This window comes from Sus scrofa, chromosome 13 (genome assembly GCF_054392235.1).
Source record: "Sus scrofa isolate SSC_HxYL_T2T_F1_AM1 chromosome 13, Sscrofa_HxYL_maternal_Yorkshire_Landrace_v2.0, whole genome shotgun sequence".
Lineage (NCBI taxonomy): Eukaryota > Metazoa > Chordata > Mammalia > Artiodactyla > Suidae > Sus > Sus scrofa.
This window is the reverse complement of record NC_139395.1, coordinates 220,250,662-220,269,224: the sequence shown is the minus strand read 5'-3', so window position 1 is coordinate 220,269,224 and position 18,563 is coordinate 220,250,662. Positions and strand designations below refer to the sequence as shown.

Genomic DNA, 18,563 nt, shown 5'->3' with positions numbered 1-18,563 from the left:
CAACTAATACATGTTATTTCTCTTTGCAGAGAGTTTTTACACAAAAACAATAAATACGTGCTTGCATTTTTTTTTTTTTAGGGTGGCACCTGCGGCACGTGGACATTCCCAGCCCAGGGATTGATTCGGAGCTGCAGCTGCCAGCCACAGCCACAGCCACACAGGATCCAAGCCGAGTCTGTGAGCCACACCACAGCTCACAGCAGCCCTGGATCCTTAGCCCACAGAGTGGGGCCAGGGATCGAACCTGCATTCTCATGGATACCAGTCAGGTTCACTATCACAGAGCCACAGTGGGAACTCCCTGCCCCCGCGTTCTGAATCTGCCCACTTCCCAGTGGTGACTGCCCAGCCGACTCTGCAGGACTTTACATCCTGAAAGTCGTTTCCTGTCGGGACAGGACCCACCCCTTTTCCTCCGCTGCCCTCGCGGTGTTCCTGTGCTTGGAAAAGGGAGCCGTTTCACTTGTACAGAAAACCGGTGGGCAGGACAGGATTCCCACGCACCCCCCCGCCCCGAGTTGCCCCTTTTAACTTCATGCATCAGGTGGTGCCCTGAGAGCCGTGAGTCAATATTGATGCGTTACTATGGATTCAAGTCCTTGAGCGCGTTAAGGTTTGCTCTTGCTGTTGCAGAAAAATGTCTAATGTATTTACATTTGGACAGCGGGTTGGGACAAGGTACAGCACGCACCCACTGCCGTGGCATCCTGCAGAGCAGTTTCACTGCCCTCAACACCCTCCGTGCCCCTTCCCCCCCCACTCCCCCTCGCTGGTAACCACTGATCTTTCTGCTGTCTTCGTGGTTTGGCCTTTCCCCAAATGCCACGGCATGGGAATTGCACAGGCGGTGGCCGTTTCAAATCAGCTTTTTCATCACTTTGGGACATGCGTTTAAGGGGCCTCCGGTCTCTTCATGGTTTGGGAGCACCGTTCTCCGTAGAGCCGAATCATAGTCTGTTGTCTGGATGTGCCACGGTTTGTTTATCCTGTGATATGGAATCGCTCACCGCGGAAGCGCTAGGAAAGGACCCGACCAAGGCTGGTCCTTCGTGGAGGCGTGAGCCCCAGATGTCAGGCTGCCCAGGGAGTGGGGTGGGGGGGCTGCGCGGGGGAGAGCGAGGCCTGGGAGCAGCCGGGTCCTCCTGTTGTACCTAAGCCCCCGTGTCTCCCCCCGGCCACGGAGCCCCGTCTCCACGCTTTCAGGCTCTGCCTACGTAAATGGCACAGGGAGCACGTCATTTGGTGCCCTGCCGTCCTTTCTGCAGTGCCGTTTTCCAGCCCCTTCATGTTAACACAGCTCCCTGGTTAATCCCTCCACGTGCAGGCCTTCGCTCTGGGAATAACACGTGGAGTGTTTCTCCTACACCAGGAAGAGAGTCAGAATTCTGGATCCTGTTACCTCTGCCGGCAGAGAGGGGCTGGGACAGGGAGGGAGCTTCAGCTATGTTTATAATGTCTTACCTCTTTAAACAAAAGGGCATTTTGTTTTGGCAAATGAAGGTGGAGGTGGAGCTTTACATAAAACTCATCGCTGGGCATGGCCAGGGCACAGGTTTGGGCAGAGGGGTCCACCTGCTGTTCTGTGTTTGTCTAAGAAGCAGTTTTCAAAAATAAACAAACCAAAAAACCCCAAACAAAAGAAAAAGCTTTTTTCAAAAATGTTTTATCTGCTTTTTTTTTTTTTTTGTCTTTTTAGGGCTGCACCTGCAGCATATGGAAGTTCCCAGGCTAGGGGTCAAATCAGCGATGTAGCCGCTGGCCTACGCCACAGCCACAGCAATGCCAGATCCGAGCCGTGTCTGTGATGCCAGACCCTCAACCCGCTGAGCAAGGCCAGGGATCGAACCTGTGTTCTCATGGATACTGCTCAGATTTGTTTCCTCGGCGCCACGACGGGAACACCTATCTGATGTTTGAAGAAATGGCTCTAGAGTATGTATATAATTCACACACCGCGAAAGCCGTCCTTGGAAAGGGCAGATCCAGAGCCAGTGGTCTTTTACCTGCCCCCACAGACAGCGTCACCGTCACCGCAGTCACTTGGGGCCCATCTCCTTCGTCTCCTGAGGAGCCAGCTCTCGGCCCAGCCCCTCCTCCCTCTCCCAGGCCCTAAGCAACCACTGGTCTACTTTTGGTCTGTAGATTTCCTCTTCCAGACGTTTCCTAGCAATGGGGTCATTCAGAGTGTGGGCCTTTGTGGCTGGCTTCTTTCACTCAGCAGGATGCCACGCGTGTCCACGGTGCTGTAGCGTGACGTCACGCGTGTCCACGGTGCTGTAGCGTGGACGAGTAATGGTGCGGGTGGGCCGTGTTTTGTGCCTTCACCTGTTGGAGGAGGTCTGGGGGTTCCCACCTTCTGGCTCTTGTGCCGCGTGCTCCCACGAACATTTGTGTGTAATGCTCGTTTCTGTCTGAATACTTATTTTCGGTCCTTTTGGGTGAAGGGCACTTTTTGTGGGAAAGCCTAGATTCTTGGCATCCGTCGTGTGTGTATGTGAGTGTGGGCGGGCGGAGGGAGCCTGGCCGTGTCCAGGAGGGTGGGGCTCACGGGGCAGACAGGACTGACAGTGGCCTGGAACTCACCAGAATCTCCCTCCCTGCAGTTCGCCTGTACGGACCCAACTTCATTCTTCAGGTGTACTCGGCTCAGAGGAAGTCCTGGTACCCAGTGTGCCAGGACGACTGGACTGAGAACTACGGGAGGGCGGCGTGCCAGGACATGGGCTACCGGTGAGTCGGGGCCCGCGGCCCCGTGACAATGGTGGCAGATAGAAATGTAAGCTCAGGGCTTCTTTCCTGGTCCCTGGAAGGGCCGGCACAGGGACACGAGTCCCTCCCCCAAAGCTGCTGCAGGAAACCAGCAAGGAAACAGGGGCACCCCCAACCCCCTCCCTGGTACCCTCCTCTCCAGCCCTCCTCCTGGCCCTCCCTCTGCTCCTGGTTGCCCAGGGCTGTCCAGGGCTGTGGTCACCAGGGTCCGGGGTGCCGGCCCAGGTCCTGAAGAGCCTCCAGGGCAAGGTGGAGGCCCCGACTCCGCCCACGTCCTTGCTGGGGGCTGGGGGCCTGTGGTGGGGGCTGGGGGGGTCAGAGAGGAGGGGTCTGCCTGCACTTGACGGCAAGCTCGCAGGAGGCCCTGAGGTTTCCAACAGGAGAGATCATCAGATCCCGCCGGAGGAGAATTCACGCCTCCTGCAGCCACCAGAGCAGGTGCGCGGGGGGCGCCCTCGCCCCGGGATCCCAGCCGGGGGCTCCCAGGGGAGGACCTGTGATTTCAGTGCCACCGTCTCTTCCTTGGGGCGTCCCGTGTGACCTCTGCGCAGTCCTAGCGTGTTCTCTGTGTGCCAGTCTTCAAAGAGAACTGCCGCTTGATAAGAAATACCTCAAAATGCCGTGTCCCCAGTTGTGGTATATTTAACAATAAGTGACAGTGAGGCCCCTGTCACATTTCAAGATCTGTATTTTATAACTGGGAGCACTTTAATATCTGTAATTCGGTTAAATTACATCTCACACAACCTTTTACTCTTACTCCTTTGTCCTAATCCAGTTTATTTTATTTTTTTATTTTTATTTTTTTGTCATTTCTCGGGCCGCTCCTGCAGCATATGGAGGCTCCCAGGCTAGGGGTCGAATCGAAGCTGTAGCTGCCAGACTATGCCAGAGCCACAGCAACGCGGGATCCGATCCGCGTCTGCGACCTATACCACTGCTCACGGCAACAACACTGGATCCTTAACCCACTGAGCGAGGCCAGGGATCGAACCTGCAACCTCATGGTTCCTAGTCGGATTCGTTAACCACTGCACCACAACGGGAACTCCCTCATCCAGTTTAGATTAGAAACCTGGCTGGTGGTGGAGTTCCCACTGTGGCTCAATGGGTTAAGAACCTGACTTCATTCCTGTGAGGATGTGGGTTCAATCCCTTGCCCCGCTCAGTGGGTTAGGGATCCGGTGTTGCCGCAAGCTGTAGCTTAGGTGGCAGATGTGGCTCGGATCTGGCGTTGCTGGGGCTGGGGCGGAGGCTGGCAGCTGCAACTCCAATTCAACCCCTAGCCTGGGAACTTCCACGTGCCTTGGGTGTGGCCCTCAAAAGAAAAACACACACACACACACACACACACACACACACACACACACGGCTGATGGAGGACTTTTCCCTGAGACCTCAAGGTTGCTGGATACAAAGTTGGTTATCACACAGTGTGTGATATCACTTGATTCGCTCTTACGTTTTTGTTTTCCAAGCACTAAAGTATTCCTCTCAACCCAAACGTCAAACAGAGAATATCACGATGCAGCTGTAGCGTGGGAACTATGACTGCTCACAACAAAACCATTATTTTAAATGAGATTTTCTGTCTCTTTTTAGGAATAGCTTTTTTTCTAGCCAAGGAATCGCCGATGACAGCGGGGCCACGAGCTTTATGAAGCTGAACAAAAGTGCCAACAATATGGATCTCTATAAAAAGCTGTACCACAGGTACTTAATTGGGGGATTTCTTTTCTTTTTGGCCACGGGGCATGCAAACTCGCACCAGGGATCGAACCCACACCACTGCAGCAACCCCGGCCATACAGTGACAATGCTGGATCCTTAATCCACTGCACCGCCAGGGAACTCCTCATTTGGGGAGTTCTTTTTTCCTTTTCAGAAGTTTTATGCTGAGAGTGGGTAGGAATCCGTGTCCAGGGTTTGTCCTCTCTGCTGCAGTTGTGGGTTTGGCTGAGTTTCTCACAGGGAGTGGATTGGACCCAAGTGGGACCCGTTGCTCTGAGCAGCTCTGGGGTCATTCTTGGGAAGTGGCTAAGGCGTATTGGCTGTTTAGATTGTGCCCTCTGCCCTCCATGCTATTGGGTGACATCGAAAAATTAAGATTCTTCTTTCCTGATTATCTTCCCTCTCCAGATATCAGAGATGAACTTTACTGAGTTGTCGGGGGGGTGTGTCTCGGAATCAAAAAATATGTCTCAGGGCCCCAAATGGAGTGACCTACCCATGCTGCTTTGCCCAGGACTCTGCGGGTTTCATGCTGGGAATCCTGCTTCCCAGGAGTCCCCTTAGCCCCAGGCAGCAGGGGCAGTTGGTCCCCCAGCCCCCCCAGCCCCCAGCCCTATGTCAGGATGCTGTGTTGGGGGAACCTGGAGCCTTGCCTGTACCTGGGGACAGCTTGTAGTGCTGGGCGTGTCATCACGTGACTGATGGGTGGAAAGGGAGCCAGGCTGGCCCCATGGTTGATGGTCTGTCTGGCTAGGAGTGTGGGGGAAAGGGCTGGGCTTAAGCCACTCATTTTGTGTTGCCTTCGTTTAAAATGTTTGCGGTCTTCCTGGCACCATGACTATCCTCCGAATGTTCTTTAATATAAAAGATACACAGCACCCTTTGTGTTGAAGCCTCCCTTGCTTCCAGGTGGCCAACCAGGTCGTCACCTCCCAGCAGGCCAGGTGCCAGGTGCTGCATCTGGGGGGACAGGTCATATTCCCCGCCTTCCCTGTGTGTGGGAGGCTGGAAGCAGGTTTGCATTCCTGGTGGCCCAGGCTGAGGTGTCGAGGGGCTGCCTAGTGCCCTGCCATCCCCAGGAACGTGCCAGGGTGAGCCCAGAAGGAAGGGTGTGCCCGGCCAGGTGCACCCATCAAAACAGGGGGCTGTGGTTTGCCCGCCCCAGAAGCTAAACACAGCTGTCTGGGCTCTTTGTAAATGCTGAGTGTCTCCTTGTCTCTCTGGGTTACATGGCATCAGGGCATGGGGTTGGGGGGAGGCTGCCACCCCTCAGAGCCGTGGGAACCCACACAAGGCGCTGCAGGTTCAGAGGAAGGGAGAGAAAGTCCCCCTGTCTCAAGGCGTCCCCTATGTGTGCCAGGGGGTAGGAGTGCTTCTTTCCTCTTTGTTTTCAGAAGTTGCTCTTTGGGGAGTTCCCTTCATGGCTCATCAGTTAGTGAACCCAACTTGGATCCATGAGGTTAGGGGTTTGATCCCTGGCCTCGCTCAGTGGTTAAAGATCCAGTGTTGCCGTGAGCTGTCGTGTAGGTCGCAGACGCAGCTCAGATCCTCCGTTGCTGTGGCTGTGGTGTAGGCTGGTGGCTGTAGCTCTGATTCAACCCCTAGCTGGGAACCTCCATATGCCGTGGGTATGGCCCTAAAAAGCAAGAAAAAAAGAAAAAGAAAGAAAAGAAAAAGAGAAGAAGTTGCTCTTTGAGGGAGTTCCCGTTGTGACCACAGGTAACACATCTGACTAGTATCCATGAGGACGCTTGTTCGATTCCTGGCATCCCTGGCCTCAATCAGTGGGTTAAGGATCCGGCGTTGCCATGAGCTGTGGTGTGGGTCACAGACAAGGCTCAGATCTGGCGTTGCTGTGGCTGTGATATAGACTAGCAGCTGCAGCTCTGATTCGACCCCAAGCCTGGGACCCTCCATACGCGACAGGTGCGGCCCTAATAAACAAACAAAAAAAGTTGCTCTTTGATTACTGAGCCTCGGACTCCCGCGGGGTTTGTCAGTGGCGAGGGGCTCCCTCGTGCCTCCGTGCTGGTGGCCACACAGCATCCATCCATGCAGACGAGAATGACCTTATCATCCTTAGACGCTGCCTCATGGAAACGTGTCTTCTCTTGGCATCTGGCGCCCCTCAACCAGAGGCCACCAGGATCCCTTGTCCTGGAACCACGGCCGTCACCATGGGACGGTGTTAGAAGGGACTTATTACGGGACTTGTGGGCTTCTGTTGCATCGCTTTGGGGAAGGTTCCAGGAATCAGGGCTTTGCCCTAGATTGGACCCATCTGGAAGCGAGGATGATTCTGTAGTTGGCACGTTGACTTTTGTTTGTTTTTTAGAAGGTGGGTCACTTGAAGCCAGGCTATATACAGCTGGGATTGGCAAAGAATTGTGTCAGCCAGCAGAGGGGGCTGTTGGGCACTGCCTGGTTTGGACCAGGTCCGCCGTCTGTGTTCAGAGGGGCTGGCACCGTGAGCTTGCCTGTGTTCTGCTTCATCACGTAGCCATGATGTTGCTGCTCCGTGAGCTGTTTCTGTTGGACAGAACACACGGCCAGCCAGCCGCAAGCTTCTGGGTGTCAGGGCTGCTTCTCTTCTCAGCGTATTAGGGGAAAATTCACTCTGCAACAGAATGCATTGGTTATTTCTCTTTCATCTGTAACCTGGAATGTCTACCTCCCCAAAGACTCACTTCTCTTCTGCTCCCAGGCAGAGGAATAATTGTATAGTTTCCTGTGCAATATATGTAGAGCAGTGATGGGAAGCAAGCAGTTTACAGATATCTTACTTACAAAATTAAAGGGTGATTTTAAATTCCAGGAAAAAACATCAGAGCCAAGATGATATGTACCGACCTTCACAATCGCTCTGGTACTATTCTTAGCCCATTCTACAGATGGGGAGTTTGAGGCACAGAGAGGTGAAGTAGCTTGCCTAAGGTCACACCGCTTGATTTGAACCCTGCACTTTGACTGAGTGTCTGCTCTTTACTGCTGTCCCCCACGTATATAGATTTACTTTCCTTTTATTTTTCTTTCTTTATTTATTGCTTTTTAAGGGCCACACCCATGGCATATAGAGGTTCCCAGGCTAGGGGTCTAATCGGAGCTACAGCTGCCGGCCACAGCCGCAGCCACAGCCATGCCAGATCCAAGCCGAGTCTACACCCAACACCACAGCTCACGGCAACACTGGATCCTTAACCCACTGAGCCAGGCCAAGGATGGTACCCACACCCTCGTGGAGATTATGTCAGGTTCTTAACCTGCTGAGCCACCCCGGAACTCCCAACTGCAGACCCTTCTGTGTCTGGGGAGGCAGGGAGTGAGACCAGAAAATATGCATTCCCAGGTATCTTTGAGAATCCATTTATTGTAGTGACTAGAATTTCTCCTCTTCTTCCGTAGTGACGTCTGTACTTCGAATACGGTGGTTTCTTTACGCTGTATAGGTAAGTGACTCTTGGTTTTCCTTCTAAGTAGGAAACATGGGGTATTTATAGGAACACATCCCTGTCTGTCTCTGGGGGCCATGGAGAGAGAAGGAGGGGTACAGGTGGGCCCGTGCCCAGCGCTCTGCCCAAGTGGCTCCTTTGCTGAGCCCTGATGCACTCGAGACGCCTATAGCCCAGGTTCTAGAAGCAGCTGTCCCACGAGGATGGGCAAGCTCAGGAAATTGACAGGGCTGCTCCGTGGCGTCCGAGGTGGAGCCGGAGGCCCGTGGGGGTCTCCCTGCCTGTATTTGGATGACTTAGAGTTTTGAATCTTGTATCAGTATGGGGGACACTGGGATCCTTTTTCTGGGACAGTCCCGTCCTGCTCCCGTACAGATCTAGGGCCTGAAGTTCGGCTTTTCAGTTCGAGTGGGTGAAGCTAGCAGGCAACCCAAGTAGACTCATGCCCAGTGGTCCCAACAGTAACTTCCTACCCAGGCTGGTTCAGGCTTCCTTGGGTACCAAGAAGGCATGGTGCCCACCCCGCCTCCTGCCCACACCATCCGCCTCCTGCTAGCCTGAGAGCAGCATAGACAAGGAAAGTGTCCCTGGCTTTGTTCAGGAATCCTGGGGCCTCTGAGCGTTCAAGGAGAACCCGGGCCTTTGCCATCCAGCCCCCACGCCCCCACCCCTGGGAATTCAGGAGATGCTGATGGAATCACACAAGTGCCAAGTAGCAGGTGGCATTCAGTGCCCGCAGAAGTGGTGCTTGGAGGGGAGGGGAGGGTGGTACTGGAGGAGTGTCCTCCCCCTGTCCCCAACCCAAAGAGACCAGGACACATTTCCTCAAAGTCAGACCTGAAACAAACAGGAACGAGAGGTGGCAGTAGTCCCCCTCTGGCCAGGCAGGACTCTGGGGGATGGGAGCCATCTGTGTTTGGTGGCACCACGGTGGCCGGGCAGCCCTGCTTCCGTTCACTGGCTGCGCTGGGCTTGTCGCCTTTAGAGTGCGGAGTCTCCGGGAAGATGAGCAACCGCCAGAGCCGGATCGTGGGCGGGTCCAGCGCAGCGCTGGGCGACTGGCCCTGGCAGGTCAGCCTGCACGTCCAGGGCATCCACATCTGCGGAGGCTCCATCATCACCCCCGACTGGATTGTGACGGCCGCCCACTGCGTGGAGGAGTAAGTCCCGAGGGGCGGGGCCCGCTGGCGGGGGGCGGGGCCCGCGGGGGGCGGGGGCGGGGCCTGGGCTCATGGTGGCTCTCTGCCAAGTGACCTTGAGCGAAGCCTTTGCGTTGTTCACGCTCCAGCTTCCTTGTGGACAAGTGGGGACTCTAAGGCGCTTGCGTCGTGGCGTTGCTGGGAGGGTCAGTTGACTTATGAAGCCAGTGGCCAAGCCCGTCCCTTCAGCGCAGGGATGCGGGGTTGGGCTGCGTGATCCTGCGATCAGAACTCCTTCTGGCCCGAGGCTTACTCAGCTCCATCCTACCCTTCCCGGCCCCTGCCCTCTCCGGAGGCCTGGTCTCCCCTGGGTGCACTCAGAGACGCTCAAACCTGATGCTGCCCTGCTGGAAGGTTCTCTGTGCTCCATGAAACAGCCTGGGCCACAGGGTTGTCTGTACAGATGGCGGGGGAGACGCAAGGGTAGCCATCATTTACAGCGTTAGCGTTTGTAAAAAATACTGCCCCCCTCTCCTTTTTTCTTAAACATGAAGTTTTTGGGTCCCATGCTTATTTTGCAGAAAACCTCACTCATCAAAGCTATTTTTCTTGTTTAGAGTAGGGTGGGCCTGGCGTGGCTCCTGGCCCAGCTGTTCTCGGGCTGAGTGGCCTCAGACAGTTCACTCTAGGTGGCTGACGTTACCACCTGCACCTGGAGGACAGGTGTGCCGCTCCTCCCAAGGCTGCTGTGATGGATGAGGAAGAGGTGTTTATTAGCCAAGAGTGTCCCCTGCCTTCCATCCACCAGATTCCAAGGGCTCTGGTATTTTGGATTCTCTTAGACAGGAGACATCTAGAAAAAGGTTATGCCCGGGTGGCTTTTAGACTCAGAGTCTGTTCATCACTATGCATTTATTAAGCACCTACTGTGTGCCAGGAAATGCTCTAGCATATAAAGCTAAGCTCCAGGCCTGCCAGAAATGGGGTTTCAAACCTCAGGGAGGCCTTTAGGCTCAAGAGTAAGTGTTCTAGGAATTGCGAGGGTTTGTGGTCTGGGGCCAACACACAGGGGGAGCAGGATCCATTGATGAGGTTCGGGTGGGGGGTGGGCAGAGGAAGCTGCGAGAGGTCGGGGGAGAGAAGACTCCAAGGCCACCTGGCCGGGGGCTTTTGGCAAGTCGTGTCACCTCGGGGACCCGTGGCTCTGGCTGATGACTTTCAAAGACCCGTGACGGAGGGCTTCTGGTCTGTGGTTCCGAGATGCTGAGTGGTGCTGGTTTCTGTCTTCCAGACCTCTGAACAATCCCAAGATCTGGACGGCCTTTGCAGGAATTTTGAGACAATCGTTCATGTTTTACGGCAGCGGATACCGAGTGGCCAAAGTGATTTCCCACCCGAACTATGACCCCAAGACCAAAAACAACGACATTGCTCTGATGAAGCTGCAGACGCCAATGACCTTCAACGGTATGCACCTGTGTCCCTGAGGCCCAGGGTGTGCGAGCCGCTTGGACCACATCTTAAGGAGAGGTTGATGGGAACGAAAACGTGCTGGGACGCCTGGAAAGAGGGAACATGCACTGAGTTACAGCATGACGAGCTGGGGGAGGGGGTGGCTGATCAAAGAGGACTCAGCGGAGGCTGAGTCACTCCCGAAACCCTGGGGCCACTGAGGGACACGGTCACCACCGTGGTTTTCCTTCACCCCCCAGAGTGACAACTTAGCACACATAACCTGCTAGGAAAGTCATTGCAGAATCAGCGTCTGGTCGGTGAGGCCTGACTGGGGGCTGGCTGCACCTGTTGCGAGTTTAATTCTAACATGCTGCTCATTTACCTTCATGCTTATCAATTGATTCTGCTGCTGATGCTGCCCTGCCGTGTCAACTATTCGCATCTCTGGACCGTTGGCCTTTAAGCCTCCAAACCCCAAACTTCCAGAGGGAGTTTGCTAGAAGGAGGGGCCTGGCAGGTTTCAGGAAGAGGGGCGCTAGGATAGGTTGGAATCTGGGCACCTCCTGGGGCAGGAGGATGGTGGTCCCAGGCCCAGCGCTTGCCCAGGGGAAGGGCCCGAGGGAGACGGTCCCTGCGGCCTCGGGTGGACCAGACCCGCTCACCATGCTTTCCCTTCTTGAAACAGACAAAGTGAAGCCGGTGTGTCTGCCCAACCCAGGCATGATGCTGGAGCCGACACAGTCCTGCTGGATTTCCGGGTGGGGGGCCACCTACGAGAAAGGTGAGGCTCCCGGCACCCAGATGTGCAGGTCCCACGAAGCCGAGCAGGGGCTCGGGAGTGAGAGGTCTAGGTTGTCATCCTAGTTCTACAGCTAAATGGTCGGATACCTTTGGGCAATTCGCCTAATCTGTTTGCCTCAGTTTCTCCATGTGCTAGATGGGAAAATCCCACCTGCCCTACCTAACCCGGTGCTCTTACTAAGATCAAATGGAACAATGTGTGACACTGCTTCTTTTGGGGGGGGCACTTTTTTGGGGGGGGCTTCACCCGCAGCATATGGAGGTTCCCAGGCTAGGGGTCTAATCGGAGCTGTAGCCACGTCTACGACCTACACCACAGCTCACAGTAATGCCAGATCCTTAACCCACTGAGCGAGGCCAGGGATCAAACACACAACCTCATGGTTCCTAGTTGGGTTTGTTAACCACTGCACCATGACGGGAACTCCAGAAACTGCTTTTTGGAGTGTGAAGGCCACAGAAACGTGAGAGGCACACGGCCCCCTGTGTTTGCACACCGCGTGGTAATGGGCCGAACAGGAAGTCGGGCTGCCTTTGATGGCTGAGCAATAATGGACTTGGTGAGGATGGGCTTGAGTGACCAGCAGTGGCCGACGGCAGGCTGCCAATGCCTTTGTCCTTCTGCCTTGACCCCACAGAGATGGAGCACTAGGCTGTTCTGTCGCAGGCTGGTCCCGCTTCCTTCAGTTCTAATTTGCTTTCATCTCCAGTAACGTTTTTCTTTTTTTTTTTTTTGTTTTCCCACTGTACAGCAAGGGGGTCAGGTTATCCTTAGATGTATACATTGCAGTTACAGTTTTTTCCCCCACCCTTTCTTCTGTTGCGACATGAGTATCTAGACATAGTTCTCAATGCTATTCAGCAGGATCTCCTTGTAAATCTATTCTAGGTTGTGTCTGATAAGCCCAAGCTCCCGATCCCTTCCAGTAACGTTTTTCAAATGAAGGGATCCTGGCTGTTTCATTTTCATGGAGCGTGGGCAGTGCTTAGCAGTACATTTTATATATTTGTTACATCCTTCCAAAAGGGTCTGGGGCACGTACACAAAGAATCCTTTAAAGCAAGGAGAATGGCACAAGGGTGGGCTGACTTGGAGGGAATGGCGGTGGTGCTGGGTATCCTGGCATGGGCTCCTGAGGTTGAGTCTTTCAGTTCTCGGCAAGGTTTCCCTGTTGCCAAGATGAAGGGGAAAATCAGCCCCAATGTGAGCATCCACTTCAGGCTGGAAATGCAGCAGTGGACAAAAGAGGACAAAAATCTGCCCGCAGGACGTCTGGGGGCAGGGGTGTGTTCAGACAGGAAACAGAACACTGAACCAGGTGCTTTCAAACAGTGGAGGGGTGGTCAGGGAAGGCTCCTCGGAAGAGGTGACACTTGAGCTGAGATCTGCATGAAAGAGGGTCTTAGGAACAGGGTCTTAGGAACTTAGGCCCAGGGCAGCTGGGGCATGATGAGCTGGGGCAAGGGGACAGGCTGGGACCAGGTTGAGTAGGACCTCGTACATAGGCTATGATGAGGACGCTGGCTTCTAATCCGAGTGAGACAGGAGCCATCAGGAAGTTTTAAGCAGGGCAGTGACAAGATCCCACAGCTGCGTAGGGACTCAGGAAAAGGGTGGGGGCGAGGGCAGACAGTGTCTGCCTGTGCAGCGGGGCCTGTGCCGTGTCCTCCGAGGCCGGAAGGTGGCTCAGACCAGAGAGGTGGGTGCAGAGGCCCATTTGGGACAGAGCCACCTGATCTGCTGATGGGTGGAGTGTCCCCAGGGAGAGGGTGAGGGGTCATGGGAGGAAGGCTTCTAACTGATGATCTGAGCCCCACCTCCAGTGGTGATGCCCTTTCCTGAGTCCGGGGGGACTGGGTGGTGTGGCTTTGGGGAGGAGCACGTTTCAGGAGAGAATCTGGTTTAGCATGTTAAGCCCGCGGAGTCTAGAAGACACCCAAGTAGCAAGTGGAACCTGGGGTTAAGACAGCAAGTCCCAGCGAGTGTCTGGAAAGCTTCTACGGGCAGGGAGCCGAGGGTGTGGTGGTCAGGATGGTGTGGGGTCTAAGAAGGGCTGTTTGTAAGAGGTGATAACAGGGGGATGGGGGGGCGGGCTCCGCGTGGTCCAGGGAAGAGGGAGTGATGAAGGAGGAAACTTAATCTTAGGGAACCAAGTGGCTGGGCGCCTAGAGAGAGGGCGATGCTAAGTCATAGATGTAAGTCTACAGCCGGAGGAAGGGCAGCCTTCGCCCCCAAGCGCAGTCTACAGCAGCGCGCAGTACAGGCTCCAGCAGCTGGAAGACCTCTCGGTTACCCAGGAAACAGTTACCCAGGAAACGGTTACCCAGGAAACGGCGTGGGAGTGGGGGCAGGAGAGGGGCGGGGCCGACTGTGCACGTGGCCAGGAGGGGCGTGGCCGCCTTGCAAGGGCCCCGGAGCGGCTCCAGGCTTGCTGTGAGAGCCCATGCCCTCCTCTGCCGCAGGGAAAACCTCGGAGGTGCTGAACGCCGCTATGGTGCGCCTCATCGAGCCCTGGAGCTGCAACAGCAAGCAAGTGTACAACAACCTGATCACGCCCGCCATGATCTGCGCAGGGTACCTGCAGGGATCCGTCGACTCCTGCCAGGTAGCGGCCAGCTTGTGTTCGGCCTTGGGGCCTTGGGAGCCCTGGAGGAGAGCCCCTCCCCCGCCTGGGACCCATGGGACGTTAGGGCCATCGGAGGGGCGGCAGCGCCTTGTACCTCCCACTCCGCCCACCGCTGCATCCCCCGAAAGGGTTTGTTTGGTCAAAGCGTCATTGTAGCAGAAATAAGTGTTTTGATTATTTTTAAAATGTAGACAATCATTTATTTGGTAACTTAGCTGATGCAGACCAGAACTCGTTGCCAGTAGAGTCTGTTGAGGGGATGATATTACTGTCACCTTCTTGGAGATGAGAAGCAGGAAGACACCCCCCCCCCCAGCCCTGTCACCCAACCTCCCTGCTCTTGGAGGGCACATGGCTTGGGGTTTGGTTTCTGTTCTCTAACTTCTTTGTCCCCCAGGGTGACAGCGGAGGTCCTCTGGTCACTCTGAAGAGCAGCATCTGGTGGCTGATTGGGGACACCAGCTGGGGGTCCGGCTGTGCCAAGGCTTACCGACCGGGAGTGTACGCGAACGTGACATTATTTACAGACTGGATTTATCGACAAATGAGGGTAACTCTCCCGTCCTCTTCTTGGGGGTCTCTGATTCTCTGTGTCAAAGCCCAGACACCTGGAGGTATGGTCCCATGGCATGTGGCGTCCCCTCCCCCACCGCTGGTATTTGGATGAAAACTCTGGGGCTCAGCTCTGCAGGGTCCCGGACTAACTGTAATGGGCTTCCTTGTGTGCTGCGGACCAGGCTTCGTTCTGGCTCAGCTGGCTGTGATCACCCACCCACACGGCAACAAACCAAACTTCTGATGATGGGCAAGGAGCAGAGGGAGGCAGGTCAGCCAGCGGTGACTCTGCCCTGTCCTGTTCTGGGCAATCGGATGCCCCTTGGGTGGGGGAGCAACTGAGGTTCTCAGGTACAAGGAGAGGTGGTGACGAGGGGAGAGGTCCCCGGGGTTCCTGCTATCCTGCCATCCCCCCGACTCTTGCCCTGGTCCAAGATGCTCAGGTGCCCTGTCCTTGGGCTCTGCTTGAATCCTGGGTGAGGATCAGAGGTCTGTCCATCACAGGGGCCTTGGAACAGGCAGCACCCACAGATTTCGGCTCCTTCTAGGGCTAGGTTCGCGGTGGAAGAAAAAGCTCTATTTTGTTCCCTCCCAAGTCACCAAAGGTGCCCAGATGCCAGGAGATGGGGCCAAACCAGAGGGCATTGCCCAATAAGACCAGGCCTGCACCTTCCCCGAGTGAAATCGTAGGACCTGCCATCTTCAAGTGACCCTGGGGCCTGGCCAGTCCCCACCCCACAAAGGGCCCAGTGCTGGAAATAAACAACCCCACTGTCTCGAGGGGGCTGAGTGGTGGAAGGAATCTGGGAGGGGGCAGGCAGGGCTGGGGGGTGCAGGCAGCCGGGAACCTAGAGGGAGATTAGCCAGGCCGTGGGGTGACCGTCCCTCCAGGATGAGAGCGCAAACCACACAGTGTGTGCAGGTGCTTCTGGTGGCTCAGCACGGCCAGGCTGGGTGGCGGCAGAGAAATCGGGGTAGAAAGTGGGATCATTAAACACTGATGTCCTGGACTTCCCGTCGTGGCTCAGTGGTTAACGAATCCGACTAGGAACCATGAGGTGGTGGGTTCGATCCCTGGCCTTGCTCAGCAGGTTAAGGATCCAGCGTGGCTGTGAGCTGTGGGGTAGGTCACAGATGCTGCTTGGATCCCATGTTGCTGTGGCTGTGGCGTAGGCCGGTGGCTACAGCTCTGATTTGACCCTTAGCCCCTAGCCTGGGAACCTCCATATGCCATGGGAGTGGCCCTAAAAAGAAAAAAAAAAAAAAAAAAACCAGCAAAAAACAAAAACGAGTGATGTCCTGCAGTGGCTGAGGTCACGCGTGGTTGCCCAGAGAGGCCTGTGTCCAGCTGTGCTGCATGGTTGCATCTCCCTCAGGGCCTTTGCATGTGCTGTTCTCCCCCCACTGCCAGCCTCACCCCTTGACTTTCGTGCCGCAGAAACAAATACCCCTCTGTCCTATGACGCTTGCTCGTTGGGTGTACAGGGGCCTCATGTCAATCTAGAGGCAAATACCTTTTCCCCTTTGCTGGTTTTAAGAAAGTAACATCGTCTCTCTCTCTCTTTTGAACAGGCAAACAGCTAATCCCTCGAGCCTTGGCCCTTCGCACCACTCCGCGAGAAAACGAAGGCACTGATTTGTCATCCCCGTGCGTAACCTATTTTCAGGAATGATCCCCAGGTCCTCTGGTGTTTATGAAATAGTGAACCCGTCTGATTTGGCGCTCTCCAGGGTCCTGTGCTGGCTGCGCGTTCCTTCCCGGCCCCTCATCTGAATAGTGAGGCTGGCCGGCGGTGGCCACCCAAGGCCAGTGCAGAGCAGGGGGTGGGGTCTGGCCCACTGGGGTCACCCTTTGGAACCCCTTCCCGGGGGGCCACTCTTGCACGCCCTGGGGGCTGGTGACTTCTCAGCTGCTGGACGGCTGGAGATGGAAGAGAGAAAGCCAGGCAGACACTGCGGGGGCCACCCTCGCGCCCCCCGGGACCTCTCTTCCCCCGAGAGAGTTTAATCATTCTTTTTAAGTGCCTTCTTCGCAGCCCCGGCTGGTGCCTGGAAATAAAGGGACCAGCTCTTGCCGGCTTATGACTCCATAGCCACTTGCAAGGGGCGCGGAAACCTGGTGAGGGTGTAGACGGCGCCCTCAGAGCAGGTGCCCCCCCCCGCCCCCATCCTGAGCACTGCTGGGACTGGGGGCCCTGTGTGTTGGGTGGGGCTCCACCCCCGGAGACCAGCCTTACACCCCGCCTCCTCCCAGTCCCTCTCCCCAGCCTCCCGGGAGACTGTGGGACACCCCCCCCAACACTGTGGTCCTGGGGGGCTGGTGCTGCTGACCCTTTTAAGACCTGTTAATCACGTGGAAATTGAGGTCCCCCGGGGAAATCAGGGATGCTGATTAAACGACACTGTTTCCTACTGTAAAATTTCTACACGTTGCTACCTCAGTGCTCACGGAATCTGGGCCGTGCCCCCTAAGGCGTTCCTCCCCTTGGTTCTTTGAAACCACTGTGGTCCTTTGCCACGTGTGAGCAGTGGCCGGCGTGAGCTGCTTTTACAAAGCGACTGGCTCCTCATTCAATGTTCTCTACGGGACGCACTGAAGCACGGCACTGTGGCAAAGAAGATGGGGGCCTCGGGGCTCCCTGTGGCCCCTTCTGGCCCCTGAGGTTCCCCAGAGGGAAGGTTGGGCCTGAATTGCGGAGTGTGACGTGTCAACGCAGAGATCCTCGCAGACACACTGAGAACGAAGCGAGCAGTTCTGCGCTGGGACCTAAGCTTGGATGGAGGCCGTACGATCCCCTGGCAGGATGCATCCGTGCCACGCACGTCTTGGGCCACAGCATCCCCAGGGAGGGGCCGTGCAGACAGACGTGTCTGCTCCCAGAGCCAGATTTTAAAAAAAGCGTTGTCGCGGGGTGAAGGCATCCCTTCTTTAGGGCTCCTTTTAATTTATGTGACGTCTGTTCTGGTCTCTGTTTTGTATCTTTTTTTAACTGTAAAATTCAGTTGTGAAAAATTGTGCAAATAAATTATACATTTTTTTTTTCCAAACGTGCACTGAGTCTTTGGTGGTTTGCGTGGCGAGCAGACCCAGTCTGCATTTCCTTGCTGGGCCGTGACGCTGGGGCCACTGCAGCATGGGGGCGGGGCGGGGGGTGTGTGCAGCGGTCCGCTCCCGCAGCCTGTCCTGTTGGAGGTGACCCGAGGAGAGCTTCTGAAGGGGCAAGGCCTCTGACTCCCACGTCTCCAGATTCAGACCCTGAGACCCGGCTCTATTCTAGAACTCTGCCCGGCGTTCCACGGGCCCCCAGAGCCAGCCCCCGCAGAGCCAGCCTCCCCAGCGCCAGCCCCCCCAGCTTGGTCTAGCATCTCATCCTCTAAACAGCCCTCCTCGTGTCCCTGTGAGCTCACGGTGGCAGAGCTGCTCTTCAACCAGCACATGTCCTGGCACCCTGGAGTGTGACCGCGGGTGGGAGGGAGGTGGGGTGAGTGTCTTCCTGCCCCAACAAACATCCATGCTTGGTCTTCAAATTTCCCAAATTCAGGAGGTCCTATCACATAACAGGTGATTGTCTTCATTAGGTCAGGCTGAGTTTAAATTGTGGGGATGGAGCTCCCATCATGGCCCAGCGGAAACGAATCCGACTAGGAACCATGAGGTTGCGGGTTCGATCCCTGGCCTCGCTCAGTGGGTTAAGGATCCAGTGTTGTTGCTGTGAGCTGTGGTGTAGGTCGCAGACGCGGCTTGGATCCCATGTTGCTGAGGCTGTGATGTAGGCTTGCTGTTACAGCTCCGATTAGACCCCTAGCTTGGGAACCTCCATATGCCATGGGTGCCGCCCTAAAAAGACATAAATAAATAAATAAATTATGGGAAAAGTGGCTATCAAGTAAAGAGAAGTTCCTGCTCTGGCACAGTGGGTTTAAAAATAGTAGTAAAGCACACATTTTGTTAGACAATATTCCTTTTTTTCCCCCTATTTTTTTACATTTGCATTCTTAAAAAAAAAAAACAAACCTGAATATAGCAGTTCACG

General features: G+C 55.4%; 1 protein-coding gene across 6 annotated transcripts in view; it reads left to right on the top strand.

Annotated features, from left to right (window-relative positions):
- Positions 1-17,577, top strand: part of TMPRSS2 (transmembrane serine protease 2) — a 62,935-nt gene extending 45,358 nt beyond the window's left edge. For 4 of the 6 annotated variants that reach the window (XM_084986953.1, NM_001386131.1, XM_084986952.1 and 1 more), the window contains 9 exon segments: positions 2,607-2,733; positions 4,375-4,485; positions 7,906-7,949; positions 8,938-9,112; positions 10,383-10,558; positions 11,232-11,327; positions 13,811-13,953; positions 14,372-14,524; positions 16,102-17,577. In XM_084986953.1, the coding sequence (XP_084843079.1) occupies positions 2,607-2,733; positions 4,375-4,485; positions 7,906-7,949; positions 8,938-9,112; positions 10,383-10,558; positions 11,232-11,327; positions 13,811-13,953; positions 14,372-14,524; positions 16,102-16,113 (1,037 nt within the window). In that variant the 3' untranslated portion in view covers positions 16,114-17,577. 6 annotated transcript variants of the gene reach the window in all.
- The last annotated feature ends 986 nt before the right edge of the window (positions 17,578-18,563 follow it).